General features: G+C 45.3%; 3 protein-coding genes across 3 annotated transcripts in view; all 3 read right to left on the reverse strand.

The window, feature by feature from the left end:
• The window catches only part of LOC115408633 (rho-related GTP-binding protein RhoA-D), a 644,285-nt gene that overhangs the window by 364,383 nt on the left and 265,761 nt on the right, over positions 1-14,141 (reverse strand). The window lies entirely within an intron of this gene.
• On the reverse strand, positions 665-3,722 carry tnnt2a (troponin T type 2a (cardiac)). Its single transcript, XM_030119477.1, has 10 exons — positions 3,697-3,722; positions 3,471-3,495; positions 2,908-2,971; positions 2,635-2,751; positions 2,476-2,553; positions 2,290-2,400; positions 2,071-2,180; positions 1,881-1,971; positions 1,754-1,794; positions 665-869 (listed from the first exon to the last, which is right to left on the reverse strand). Exons 3-10 carry the CDS (start codon positions 2,959-2,961, stop codon positions 836-838), a joined length of 636 nt encoding a protein of 211 aa, XP_029975337.1. The 5' UTR covers positions 2,962-2,971; positions 3,471-3,495; positions 3,697-3,722; the 3' UTR covers positions 665-835.
• lad1 (ladinin) lies at positions 7,626-13,659 on the reverse strand. Its single transcript, XM_030118864.1, has 14 exons — positions 13,490-13,659; positions 12,308-12,541; positions 11,660-11,810; positions 11,105-11,323; positions 10,329-10,402; positions 9,816-9,999; positions 9,522-9,614; positions 9,004-9,047; positions 8,883-8,925; positions 8,764-8,807; positions 8,595-8,661; positions 8,368-8,502; positions 8,201-8,290; positions 7,626-7,741 (listed from the first exon to the last, which is right to left on the reverse strand). The coding sequence occupies exons 1-14, from the start codon at positions 13,525-13,527 to the stop codon at positions 7,664-7,666; spliced, it is 1,494 nt and encodes a 497-aa protein (XP_029974724.1). The 5' UTR covers positions 13,528-13,659; the 3' UTR covers positions 7,626-7,663.

Consider the following 14,141-nt stretch of genomic DNA (forward strand, 5'->3'; position numbering starts at 1 on the left):
TCTTTCATGTTTTTTTTAAAGCCTGAATGGTTGAGAGGACTCGGTGACAGCTCTCTTTGTCTGGATCCGGTCTGTCGGTTGTTAATGCCTCACAAATCCTTGAAACAATGCTCTGATTCAGTTTTTAATGCAAAACTCCATTAACAGTTAAGAGTGGAAAAAAAAAAACACTGCAGGCACCCTTCAGTGTCCGTCTGTCTGGTTCATCCGTGTGTTTTTTAAAATAACTCTGGAAAGAAAGAAACTCTTAATACTAAAACTTGCTTTTCTGACCAACTTCAGTGTGTTTGTGGTCTACCTCTAAGATTAAACGAGAAAATAGCAGATTGTTTTGTGTCTGTGTGTGGATCTGTGTGTGTGTTTGAGGGTCTCTGAGTGTGTGTGTGTTCGGCGAGGCGGTGGTAGGGTGGAGCTGCAGGGCGTCTGCCTGGGCGTCGGCGTGGTGTCAGCCTCGGTCGTGTTGCAGCCTGCCTCTCACCTCGCCGATTTCTCTCTCTGTGCCGTTGCTTCAGGCGTTCTGCGTCCAGGTCTCAAATACCATTCCACTTACTGTGGAGTTCTGTTTTCTTATTTAAAAAAAAAACCCCAACGTATGAAAGAGCAGAAGGTCGGTGTTTGAACTGACAGTGTTTTAATTTACACCCATAACGTCTCATCGGGGGGGAAAGACAGGAGAATGTGATCGAGTTGGAAAGCTGGATGTCAGAGCGAGTCGGCGAGCTGCTGGGCTGGAAATAGGAGGGACCTGGGTGCGGCAGGAAAAACTGGGCTTGGTTCACGCTGATATTTACACTGCTCACTGTGTGTATGTGTGTGTGTGTGTGTGTGTCAGTGTCTATTTCCTCAGGCCTCTCTTGGTCCTCTTGGATCTGTTGAAAACAAAGACAAGGTCACGGGGTCAAACATTTCTGCACAACTCGTTTGTCCACTAAAAGAAAAGAGAGTGGATGTTTGAGGAGGCAGGATCCTCTCTGACCAAGGGGAAAATCACAAGAAAACACAATCATACAGATAAGAACGACGTACACAAACAAATAAAGTCTCTGAAACGCTCCCGAACACGTTCAGGTGAATGTAAACAGAACATCGCTTCAGAACAGGATAAAACAAGTGAACCTCTGTATCCCGTCGCTCTAATGATCCAGCGTTCTGATTTTCCTTCAGTCTACATATTGAAGCAGCGAGTGTTTGGCAGGTGTGACCTACTTTCAGCAACCAGCCCTACAGCGGAAAACGCACTGTTAGAAAAAGTGAGAGTAGCGAAGGAATGAGGCTGTGAGGACGGTTCCCCATGATCTGAAGAGAGAAGTTCCTATAGAGACTTTCATAATCGGTGGCATTGCCACTATAGTTAGTTTTATTGAAGTAAGTTTTTTTAATTCCCTGTAGTAGTTAGTTGTTATGTGTGCTTGACATCGATTAAAGAACACTTTTTTCAAATATTTGTGTTACAGTTAGTTTAAAAACTTAAGCAAAGGGTTTTATCATGTAATCTGTTGCAGCATAAACAGTTCTTTAAAGTATGAGTTTAAAAAAAATGTGATTTTGACTCATGAGTGATGAGGCGATGAGGAATTTGCGTTTACAAGCCTGAAGCAGGAAATAGTGTCACTTTACGGGAAGCTTTGTGTTTGATATTAATCTTTAGTCTGGCTCTGCTGCAACCAAGTTTATGTGTTCATGTTTGATCTTTTTATATATTAATAAAACCGCGATTTAAAAAAACAGACTTAGGTTCAGGGTTCATCCTTACGTTTTCTGATGATCGCTCACACGGTTTCTCAGCACATTAATCTGTAAAAACAAAAAGAGGACATGTGAGGTTACTGAGTTACTGACGCTCATTTGTCTTCTGTGTGTTTTTCTCCTGCTGAACACACCTCGTATTTCTGCCTGGTGAACTGGTACTGCAGTTCAAACTTCTCCGCCTCCAGCTCGTACATCCACTCCCACAGCTCCTTCGCCTTCTCTCTGAGTGACACACACACACACAAACATACACACACACATCAGGGAGGAATTACTCTCATGGCCTAAGCTATCTCCCGTGTGTTTTAGAGAAACACCCACTTCAGCTTCTCCTGACTCATGTGTTCGATGTCCAGGCATTTGCGTCTTTCATTCAGGATCTTCTTCTTCTTCTCCCTCTCGGTCTGCCGTTTCCCGCTGCGTTTCTCCGTCTGCAGGAGAGTGAAATGTTTCAGGGCTCTGTGAACAGTTGTTCATGTTTTTATCGCTTTAATAATCTCCTGGAGATCCCCGCCGCAGGCCGCACCTGCACCGACTTACCAACTTTTGCATGTAGCCTCCAAAGTGGAGGCTGGTCAGGTTTTTCTTCTTCTTGGCGTCTTCCTCTGCCCTCTTCTTTGCCTCCTCCTCCTCTTTGCGAGCTCTCTCCTCCTGGAGAGGCCAGGAGGTGGTCAGGAATCGAATGCGTGTGCGCGTGAATTGACTTTAAAGCCCAGAGATTCTGACCTCCAGACGTTTTTGGCGCTCTTTCTCTCTCTCGCTGCGGATCCTGTGCTGCTCCGCTCGCTCAGAGCGACGCTTCTCCTGAGCAGCAGGCCGTCGCAGAGAACACGTTTTAAAATGCTCTGTGATGCTTTTTGATGAACGCTGTTGCAGGATACGTACAATTCTTTCTTTGAGCTGAATGATCTCCTCCTCTTCCTTCTTCCTGCTCTCAAAGTGAACCTCGATCAGAGTCTGGAGTTCCATCAGGTCCTTCTCCATCCTCTTACGGTGAATGTCCTGCAGAAACAGGGACGCAGTGAGCGCTCACCTTCCAAATACTCACTAATTAGCACGACAGCATGAAGAATTCAGGACCTAACAAGAGAAAACGGTGTGAGACGCATCAATCCTACTGTCACAAAGAGATATCAGTATATTCAGTCTGTCACTTACATCAAAATCCACTCTTTCTCCATCTGGGATCTTCGGAGGGATGAGGTTTGGCATCACGAACGGCCTGAAGAAAGAAAAGAAAGAGATTAAAACACAGATTAGGTGAAAAAATAAAAAAGTGAAGGTGCTTTACAGGAGCTTTGTGATTAGAAAATGAACAGGGTTGATCCATCAGGCCTCTGAGGCTCACTCTGATCTGTTGAATTACTTCAGTTTTATTGGTAAGATCTCAAAGCAAAGGTGACGGTTTATTTTTTTGCTGATTGTTCCAAATGGCAAGGCACACTGTCTTCATTGGCGTAGGCTGATTCTTGGCTTGGAAAACCAAACAAACAAGATTTACATTGCAAATGAGCTGGAGAAGTTCCCGTCTAAGCTTTTCTGACAGTATTTTCTGCCCCTCTGAGTTTATGGTTGAGTCCCTGTACTGACATGAGAGTGATCCTCCTGTGACATTTGGAACAAAAGGACACAATTACCACAAATTATTTTTTATTTAGAGGAGCCGTTTATACAAAAGCTCAAATATAAAAGTCGTGTGCTCATCGATGGGCGTCACTCACTTAAATTTTGGTTTGGACTCTTCTTCTGTGGAAAAAAAGAAATAAAAATAGAATGAAAGTGATGATCCAGGCCGGACCGCGCACAACAAAATACCAGCCAGAAAGGCGAGGCAAGTCATGACAGTGAGGCGCATCCAAGAACAGATGCTGAAAATGTGTGTGTCAGAAAACACATCTGCACCTCACTCTGGCGCCATCCAAGAACAACATATTTCCAGAGTGTTACCTTCTCCCTCCTCCGCCTCTCCCTCTCCATCTGAAAACAAAACAAAATTCTCATGAAGGCCTGAGACGTGTGAGGTGAGTCGGCCTCGACTGAAGCGGTACAGCCGGGCACTCGAAGAGAAGAGGGAGGCTAAAATAAGGGACTGATAACAGCGGGAACTGTTTGGCTTATCGGTGCTGTGAGTGTGTGAAGTGAAGCGCTGCCTCGTGTGTCACATATCAGAAATACAGAGTGAAGAAAGCTGTGAAACAGTCCGTTCCGAGATGATCCACACGACCCCCGAATGACTCTGCAGAAGCCTCGTAAATGTAGTTATCAGACAAACTATCAGTTATTGACTCAGAAACTGAAATCTAAGTCTAGATGAAAGTCATCAGAGAGCTGCTAACGCTGCTCTGGGACCAGCCCGCAGCCCTGAGGTGTGTCTCTGGGCGGTTACTGATCGGAAGGCTTCAGCGAGACACAAAGATGAGCCTGACTGTGACTAATGTCCCTCCCGTTTAACATCAGGCGAAAGAGAGAGACGCCTCAGTGGTTGAACGTCTGATTGTGACTAACGGGGAGAGCCTCGGGGCTGGGAGGGACGGGGGTTCGATCCAGCTGCTCCGTCTGCCGTGACTAAGAAAACCGTGACTATCTGCAGACCGTCCGTCACACACGGCGGCGAAACGTGGCGGAGACGACAGACGGCGTTCCCGTTTGTCTCCAGCTCTTCTGTTGAGGTTGGAAAACGTCCATCATCGTCGCCGAGCTGTCAGCAGGACTCAAACACGGAACTAGGATGCCGTCCTGTTGAGTCACCGCTGGCGAGCTCTAGGAGGAAGCAGCCGGCGGTGTTTCCACTGCAAACACGGCTCACCTTCTCCTTCCTGGGCCTCCTGCTCCTCCGCGGCGGCCCCGTCCTCCTCCTGCTCGGCCTCTGGCACAAAACAGGGACATGATGTGAGAAAGCCGGGCGTGATGTTGACTCGGAGGCTTATTTGAGGAGCCGCTCTCCTCCGTCAACAACCTGCCGCTGTTCAGAAGGTCAAAGTGCAACAACACTGCGAGCAGCACTGTACACAGCTGATCACATCGTCAGTCATGTTCCACTGAAGCTGTCGAGTGAGACCAGACCAAAGACATGAAGTTATTCCAGAATGAGCAAACTAGTCTGGAATTTGAAGGTTAAAACGCCAAAGCTGATGAAGCAGATCAGAGAGTTTCTCGATCCGGACTCATGACTTCAAAACAAAGAGATAACAAACTCTTAGAGGTCAAACTGCACTAAGAAACACAGAGTTGGATCATTTTCTGACAAATTCAAGAACACAGCTGCCAAGATAAGAGAATAGCAGACATATTTTCTTAAATGCTTAAACACTTGTATCTTAAAATTAAAACCTCACTGACAGCAGAAAGGTGACGACGGCGTGTCAAGAGCTCATTAGAGTGTCTGCTCAGGACGGAAAACAGCTTTGTCATAAATCATGTGTTTGAACTAAAACGCTGTATGATTATATAAAATCATTTCACTGTTACTGAAGCTCGATCAAAGCAGACTTTGGTGAAAAACACAACATTTTTGCTGCCATGTGAGCATCAACAGCCAGCTTGCGCTCGGTGTTTTGAGCCCGGAGCTCCAGCAGTACCTTCCTCTGCCTCCTCCTGCGCCTCCTCCTCCTCCTCCTCTACTGCCTGCTCCTCTGCTGAGCAAAGCACCGGTTAGCAAAGCTCAGCAAAACAAAAAAAAAAAGAAAATACCCCAGGTTATTAAAACACCTTCATCAATCACATGCACAGCATCAATCACCTGTTGCTGTGGTGATTGACATGTGATTGATGTATTTCAGTGCTTCAATTAAAGTGTCAGTAGATCTGCTGTACAGTACATACCTTCAGCTGCCTCCTCTTCTCACAAAACCCGGAAAGAAGAAAGCAGACAGCGATAAATATCTTAAGCTTCACACGTCTTAACAGAAAAACGATCATCGCTATACCGAAGAAACGATCAATCATCCCTTATCTGTTGGTGCAGACTTCAACTTAATAACATCCAAGAGTGATTGTATATGTTATATAAATTAATGTACCTAATATACCTAAGCTATAATATACCTCTAAGATTTTGATCACAGGATTGTTATTGAGAAATTCCTTCAACACTGTAATTCTGCATTATGTACACAGTGGAGTTCTGTCAGGTGAAAACATTAAATTTAAAATCACTTATTCAGAATCGGATCGTTCAGGCTGGAGAGAGTCCTTACCTTCCACCTCCCTGTGAAAAACAAACACACTGTATAAGTTACATGGTAACACAAAATGTCATCACAATACAGTAAGTGTGAGGAGAGTACACAGCCTGTACACCTGATAGTGGCCAAATGAGCTTGATGCACACAAAACACGTCAACAAGAGTGCAACTGAAAACTAAAAGACCAAATCCAACGTACTCTTCATACTCCTCAACCACCTCTTCTGTGTCTGACATGGTGCGACGCGTTCAGGTTCACCTGGAAGACAAATCCTCTTTGACTTACTGTCATGCACATCATTGTCTCAGTTGATCGGGAGGATTTGGCCTCAAACAAGCAGTGAAACTCACCCGATGGAGAAGAGCGAGCGGAGACCCGACGTCCTCAGGCGGGGATGTGAGGCGAGTGTCAGAGAGCAGAGAGACGGACGAAGAAGCTTCACGACCCTCCAGTGTTTATTAATAACTTTTCAGATAGCTTGTACGCTGCATTATCACCATTCCCAAAGAAGGCCTCAATGTGCAGGGAGTACACACACACACACACACACACACACACACACACACACACACACACACGCACACACACGCACACACACGCACACCCTTGTCAGGCACCCTGTCATTGAAAAAACACAGACACACAGCTCTTATCTACTTCTATTTAAATCCTCAACATATTCATGTGTTTAACCCTTTGCAGAGCTGCTGTGGGTTTTACAACCCTTCACTATAACAGACAATGTGACGAGGAGCATTCTATTCACACATTTCATCATTTCATGCTCAATTTGATATATATTTTTTAGACTTTCTATAAAAGCTGGAGGCTATTGAGAACCTCGGCTATACTATATCATGCAAAATTAAAGAAATAATAAACAAAACAATCAAGCATGAGTTGGAACATGGAAAACTTGTTTTACAACAACACTGCTTCTTTAGCTTTTTGATTTATTATTGCTTTCCTTTCATGAGAAATGGCCCAACTGTATTGCATCAATGGCCAGCATTTCATTTTTTTGCACCTATCTCCATGTAAGACTGTCATCAATGTGCAATTTAAAGTTAGAAAAAAATATGGAAGGAACGCAATGCGATAAAATGTTAAAAGCAGACACAGTTACAAGAAACCTGAACATTATTTGTTGTAGTAAAATATTTTATTTTTACAGATTTGGTAAGACATACAATTACAACTCCACCATTATCGTTACAGTACTTTAATAAATTTGGGTATCATTGGACTTCAGATTGATGAAAGTGCTTTACAGATTACACAAAAGACAATTAGCTGGAAGGTTTTACACAAACATCTCTCAGCTTTAATGTGACTTTTTCTGTGATATTGAGTTTCATTTTCACATTTTTTTACATCTGCAAAAAGCTGTTTGTACACTTGAAAAACGAAGCCAAATATTCACGAGAGCCGTTTGCAAAGCTTTTCTCCTTTTCTGTCCCATGAAGCAGCTGAGTTTCTTCACTTCGCCGCACTTTGAATTGAAGAAAAAACATCAAGGTTGGATGAAAAAAGAAGAACAAAAAAATCAGTCAAGATATTCCATCTCACATCTCATCCAGATAATAAGTCCTACAAAAACAGAGAAAGATAGAAAATGTTACTAAAGTGGGACATTAATTTCATATTTAATTAGGTTAATTTTGCATCATTTTGACATTATTCTTACCTGATTTTTCAAAAAATCCTTTTTTTTTTTTTTTTAATTCTCTTAGCGCTTTCCAGATCCGGTTTCTCCTCTGTTCTCAAACAGGCTCCTCCTACTGCTGATGCTCACATGTGTTACATTCTGCAGATAAAACATGAAGACATTAGTACGCTGCTTTCCCACGAGGTGAAGGAAGAGACTCGTCTCCTGCAGGCTTCACAAAGTCTCTGAAAATTCTTCACAAAGGGTTTTTCAGCACAAAGTTGCTAAACTTGTCGGATAAAACAACATTTCATAAAACAAAACAAAACAAATGTACAGATGATGAATGAAGATTATTTGTGGGAAATGATTCATACACGGTACTAGAATAAGAAACTGCAAACCTACGTAATCTGAACTGCTTGAGTTTGAATTGAATGACCTCCAAACATAAAGCAACCCTATAACTTTCACTACAGGACTTCAAAGAGACGTGGATCCGGAGGAGCGGCTGATGGAGAACTGCTGCCCCCTTGCTTCCACAGTCCTCACTTCCTTCAGTTTCACCAGACGTGCATGAGCAGCAGGCGCTGCCTGGCGATGAGAGGCTGAACTTACAGGGGCGGGGTGTGAAGACTCGCTCTGTTTGGCCTTGGTGAGCCAACGGTCGACGCGTCCCGACACTCCGGAGGAGAAGCTGTTGAATTCCTGATGAAAACATGTTAATGAATGACACCTCTGATCCATAGAGAAGAGAATAAATAGTTAAATCCTGGTGAATCTACCTGTCTGGATCCTCCGGCGCTGGAGGTGCCCTCCGTCTGTGGCTCCTTCTCAAACATGCCTCTCTTCCTCGACACCTCGTCCAGCAGGAACCGAGACCTCTGAGTCGCTTCTTGAGGTCTCGTCATTTCTGATTTCTGCGGATCAGAGGAATCCGACAGTGAAAGATTTGTCGACTACAGTAACTTCAAGGTTGTCGGTGAAGCTTCTGTCCGATGTCAGCATGAACCTGAGCAGCCTGAGCCAGTCTCTCCATCTTCTCCTGGATGGATCTGGACGAAGTCCTCTGCTTGGAGCTGGAAATGCAGAATGCATGCATGTCGATTAATGTGGCCTGATAAAAACAACAAACTCAGAAAAATATCATTTGGCATAATATACTGTCTCTACAAACTCACTTTCTCTGGAAATGCGACGCTTGGTCTTTATCCTCATCTTGTTCCTGATGTGAAGGAGAAGGAAATTAGAGTTACAGAATTACACATAAAGAGGATGAAGGTTGAGATTGACATCTTACTGTGGTGCGCTCAAACTTCTTGGAGGCCATCCGCACGCTGGAGCTAGAGCAGAATAAAGTCCTCCAGTTACCAATCTGAGGAAAACTGGTTCAACAACACATAAAGACCCGGAGACGCTACCTCCTCCTCATCGGGGAAGGCTCCTCTTCTTTATTCTTCATCAGCTGTGGAAGATCATGTCGACATGAGTGAGTGATTGCAGCTAAAAGCCTGCAGTGTGAGTGTGTGTGTGTGTGTGTGTGTGTGTGTGTGTGTGTGTACTTGTACAGCTATATGTTGTGAGGACCTTTTGTGAGGACATTGGGTTTTTAACCTTACAAGTGAGGACAATTGTTGGAAAGTGAGGACATTTTTGCCGGTCTTCACTATTTGACACACCTTTTTTGGCCTTTTTGAGGGTTAAGACTTCATTTTTGGTTTAGAGTTACAATTAGGTTTAGGTCAGGTTTAGGGTATGGGTTAGGGTTAGGCATTCAGTTTTGATGGTTAGGGTTAGGGTAAGGGGCTAGGAAATGCATTATGTCAATGAATGTCCTCACAACATATAGCTGTACAAACATGTGTGTGTGTGTGTGTGTGTGTGTGTGTGTGTGTGTGTGTGTGTGTGTGTGTGTGTGTGTGTGTGTGTGTGTCTTTACCCTGAAAGACACAGTCCTGGAGCTGTGTCTGATGAAGGCGGGTTTCGGTGTCTGGTCCGGTCCGCTGTCGGGAGCAAAGCCATTCACAGTCGTCTGCAATCAAATAATAGTGAACATAAATCATTTCCTTCTTTAGATATTTTCAGAAAGTGAACCATTACCCATCTATTCTGAGTTAGTGTCGGAGTGTGTTTCTGCCCTTAGCTCTGTAATTGTCCCTCTTTACCACTAGAGGATGCTGTGACCCTCTACAGACTGTGAATGTGAAGGATGGGATCCTGATCTCTGAAGTACCTCCTGGGGTTTTGCAGTCTGAACGGGGCTTGGAGTTCCTCGGCCAGAGGGGCTCTGGTCGGGTGAGGGTGTGAGTTCCCGAGGCGACGGGGTGGCCGCTGGGGAGGCCGCCGGGGAGCGGGGGCTCATGGGAGGAGAGGACAGGCTGGCTGTGGGACTCTTATCGAGTGAGAAGGAAACAGCGCTGCACAACAAGAAGCAGCCGTTAAATCGTTTGAAGACACTTTTTAGGAAACATTGTGTTGCTATAATCTGAGTCTGCTTTTTCTAATACCCTGTTTTCTGGGCCTGGACCGACTCTACAGTTTATTTTATTTTCATTAAGTAGAGATTTAAAACTGTTGAAAACATCTTCAAATGGGAATTCACCCTCTCCTTATCTCCTGCTGCTTCTGATTGTCTGGTCTGGTGTCATGAGTTTTAACCAACTGTTTAAAAAAGGCATTTATGGTTTTCCTGTTACTGTATATAACTACAAAGACAAAAACAGATGGAGAAAAGTATTTTTTGAACCTGACAAACTTGCGAGCCTGGCGGGACGGCGGTTTGGAATCAGCGTCTTTGCCCGACAACTCTTCATTTTCTTGCTAAGAAAGACACAGAGAGAGAAATATTGTCCAGAGCCTTTGGAGACACGCCTCATATTGCATAACACTGTGTTTTCATGGCCTTCAGACTCTGAATTAAAACAGTCTGCAGGTAATAAAAGATTACGAAATGAAGCACAGGCTGTCAAAGTTTGATGATTTGAATGATTATCAAGAAGTGCAGAAGTCCAGTTATAAAAGCGACATATTAATGAACTCAGCTTGGAAACATTTTCTGATAACTTGAATTAAAAAAAAAAACACAACAGAGCTCATGTGTGTTTGTGCGTCAAAAATAAAGGTTTGGCTTGAATTTCTGCTGTGGTAGAGAGTAGAAAATGATTGACAGAAGTCCCCCACGGAGAGGGCGAACAGTTAACTGGCTGGCTGCCGCCGCTGGCTCCGAGCGAGGACAGCATGAGGACAGGGACGTCTAAATCAGTCAGTCAGTGGGTCGATCCATAACTCTGACCTTTATAGAAACATGGAGGACGGGGGTCTTTCATGCTGGTTGTTTCTGAATGTTGTATAACAGTGGCGTCGTGACAAATCCCAGAAGCAGGATTCCTATGAATCCATACTCTCTGGAGGAGGAGGAGGGAGCAGGGGAGGATGCAGGATTTTGCCATCACAGTTTGGCTCAAGCCAAACCGTGTTAAAAAAAAATAAGCTGTGGATTCAGTTACTGGACTCTCGTCTTACCTGTTTGCTTGTGCTGCTTGTTCTGAGGATGGTTCTGATAGAAGTTGATCTTAGGGATGGCTGCCGTGTGAAAACATGAGGTTGCTCCTTCGCCGTGTCCTCTGGTGGCTTCCCTGTGGCACCTCCTCCCCAGCTCCCTCCTCCTCCTCCTCCTCTTCCTCCTCCGCTGCTGCCACCTCCTCCTCTTACCCTGCTCCCACCATCTCCTCCTCCTCCTCCAACTCCTCCTTCTCCTCCTCCTCTTACCCTGCTCCCAACATCTCCTCCTCCTCCTCCAACTCCTCCTTCTCCTCCTCCTCTTACCCTGCTCCCACCATCTCCTCCTCCTCCTCCAACTCCTCCTTCTCCTCCTCCTCTTACCCTGCTCCCACCATCTCCTCCTCCAACTCCTCCTTCTCCTCCTCCTCTTACCCTGCTCCCAACATCTCCTCCTCCTCCTCCAACTCCTCCTTCTCCTCCTCCCCCACTCCCACCTCCTCCTCTTACCCTGCTCCCACCATCTCCTCCTCCTCCTCCAACTCCTCCTTCTCCTCCTATACCTCCTCCTCCTCTTCCTCCTCCTCCTCTGCTGGCTTCTGGCTCCTCTTCCTCCTTGTGCTCGTCGTCCTCCTCCTTTTGTCGCCTCAGTTTCTCCACATGCCTCATCCTCCGCTTCTCATCTCGAACTCGCAGCAACTCCACAAAGTCCACTTGCATCTGCTCCTCACTGGTGACACACACACACACACACACACACACACACACACACACACACACACACACACACACACACACGTTAGCACTGGCCAGGTATGATGGATGTCCTGCAGAGAGCGGCTGAAAGACGTGTCAGTCTCTCGTCTGCTCAGGTTTCTACAGTGAAAGGCTTCACATCCGTCTCCCGGCTCTTGGAGGACTGTCTCAGCTCCGGCTCCTGAGCTGGAGGTGCTTTTGACAGCTTTTCATACTTTTTCGGCCGGTGTCGGGTGTTGTCATGTGTTTGAAACGTATACAGCATGACACACTCCCATGGGGCACGAACTGTAAGACTCCTGCCCGAGCGATCGGTTTTCTTTGATCAAACAGGTCTTCAGTGGTTAACGGTGATCGCGTTTCACTCTGACGTCTCATGGACGAGGAGGAGGATATGGAGGGGGAAACATGAAGACCGATGACGAGGACAGTCAACCAAGACATACCAGAGCATCAGAATCGATCACAGACCTGCTGAGGCCCCCTGCTGAGGCGGGGCCATCGCTGGGCCGGTCCCTGTCCCTGTCGGGGGAGCTTCTGCTGGGGGGCTGGTTCTCGGCCGGGAGGCTGCCGCTGGGGGGCTGATCCGCGGCCGGGGGGCTGCCGTCGACCTCCGGCTCAGCGGCGCTGGTCGAGCTCTTCACTCTCCTCCTCCTCTCCCTCTCCACCTCCTCCTCGTCCTCCACCGTCCACTGACGCGCCAGGCTGACGTAACGATGGGAAGAGACACGGCCGCGATCCAACGAGGGCAGAAAGTGAAACAAATGGAGACACACACGGCAGGTAGACGTAAACCAGCAGCCGGAGCAGTTCCCCTGCTGAAATCTACAGAAATTCAGCCAACGGGGAACTTGTTTTGATGTTCTGTTGTTGAAGAGGAAAGGTTATAGCTGGAACAACCGTTACACAGAGCCTGCTTTTCTTGTTCATCAACTTTTGTATAGGTGAAGTCAAGAGCTGTTTTCTTTTTGTATTATGAGGATGTGCAAATAATCATGTTGGCACAGCGTTTGGCATTAAAGTTAGAATACAAATACAGCATTTTTTGGAAAAATGAGTTACAGACAGTTAGATTTTTATGTTTACTTCAGAGAAAAACAACAATTTAACAGAAAAAAAACACTGAGGGATGAAAATTAACTCAGCAAAATGGTCACATTCATGGAACTGAGCAGTTAACGGGGTACTTATGCAGTCCCATGTTATTATTAAGAAAGCAAACCTTATTTTCAATTTAGTAGCCAACGCATCATTTTTTTTTATCCCATACAAATCCTTGTTTCACATTCACATTCCTGTATTATAGTTTAAATATTAAATATCTCAGTGTTTCTTGGGAGAAATATGTGTTGATCACAAAGGCATATACTGAATGGAACAATAGATAATGCAATTAAACGTAGCATATAAGTAACAGTTGTGATAACTGCACTAATGCAAGAGGATTTTTACTCCTGGAATTCAGCTATTTAACAGTGGATGTACTTGAAAACACTCTGCAGAAACCCCTCAGTGCAACTGTGACTTTATTAGAGCACGTGCACAGAAAGGAAATAGAAAGTAAAGTGGGTTAAAAATAATGCTCTGTCATCTTTTATATATAAAAAAAAACTGAAAAGAGAGAAAAAGGTGTGGCGTCCTCTGTAATCCTACCTGGACAAAGCAGACCAGTTCTTCCGACTGATGGACATCCTGAGCAAAATATAGAGGAAGTGTCCTGCTGAGCCGCGCTGAAGAGAAATAAGCTGGGAGAAGAGAGTCTCTGGTGGGAAGTTAGAAAAGAAGCAGCCACATTTACAAAAAGAGCGAGCAGAGAACAGAGAAGTTTACCTTTACCCCGCTGCGACGCACCGCGGCGCGTCACGTGACCTGAAGGTGCGCGTCCCACCTGACGGAGGGCAGGTGGGAGGAGGCGGAGACACACACACACACACACACACACACACACACACACACAAACGAGTGTGTCTCCGTTATTGAGGTTCTTTGTGGTCGTAGTAACTGTAGCATTATTCAGTAGTATCATTATTGATTTGTAAATGTTTAATAAGTTTGGAAAAATGAGTCGATGATCTGGGGTCAAATCAAAGCCTCTACCTTCTTGATTCAACTTGCTTCATCAAACAGCACATTCACACCTGGACATGGAGAAATCAAACCACACCGAGAACATCCACGCACAGGGAGAACATGCAAACTCCACACAGAAAGGCCCTGAAACCCCGATTCATATTGTGTTTATATATTGTTAACTCACCACTAAACCACAGCTGCACTGACCTGGATTTAACTGGAAATGAAGACA

Source organism: Salarias fasciatus, chromosome 20 (genome assembly GCF_902148845.1).
Source record: "Salarias fasciatus chromosome 20, fSalaFa1.1, whole genome shotgun sequence".
NCBI lineage: Eukaryota > Metazoa > Chordata > Actinopteri > Blenniiformes > Blenniidae > Salarias > Salarias fasciatus.

Excerpts from the sequence above, each read along its gene's own strand:
- tnnt2a (XM_030119477.1), bottom strand. The coding sequence starts at position 2,961 with ATGCCAAACCTCATCCCTCCGAAGATCCCAGATGGAGAAAGAGTGGAT. Across the intron at positions 2,752-2,907 it reads GAGAAAGAGTGGATTTTGAT|GACATTCACCGTAAGAGGAT; the intron begins GTAAGTGACAGA and ends CTGTTTCTGCAG. Across the intron at positions 870-1,753 it reads GTGAGCGATCATCAGAAAAC|ATCCAAGAGGACCAAGAGAG; the intron begins GTAAGGATGAAC and ends TGTTTTCAACAG.
- lad1 (XM_030118864.1), bottom strand. The coding sequence starts at position 13,527 with ATGTCCATCAGTCGGAAGAACTGGTCTGCTTTGTCCAG. Across the intron at positions 11,324-11,659 it reads AAGCCAGCAGAGGAGGAGGA|GGAGGAGGAGGAGGAGATGG; the intron begins GGAAGAGGAGGA and ends GAAGGAGGAGTT. Across the intron at positions 7,742-8,200 it reads AGTCTTCACACCCCGCCCCT|AATGTAACACATGTGAGCAT; the intron begins GTAAGTTCAGCC and ends TTTTATCTGCAG.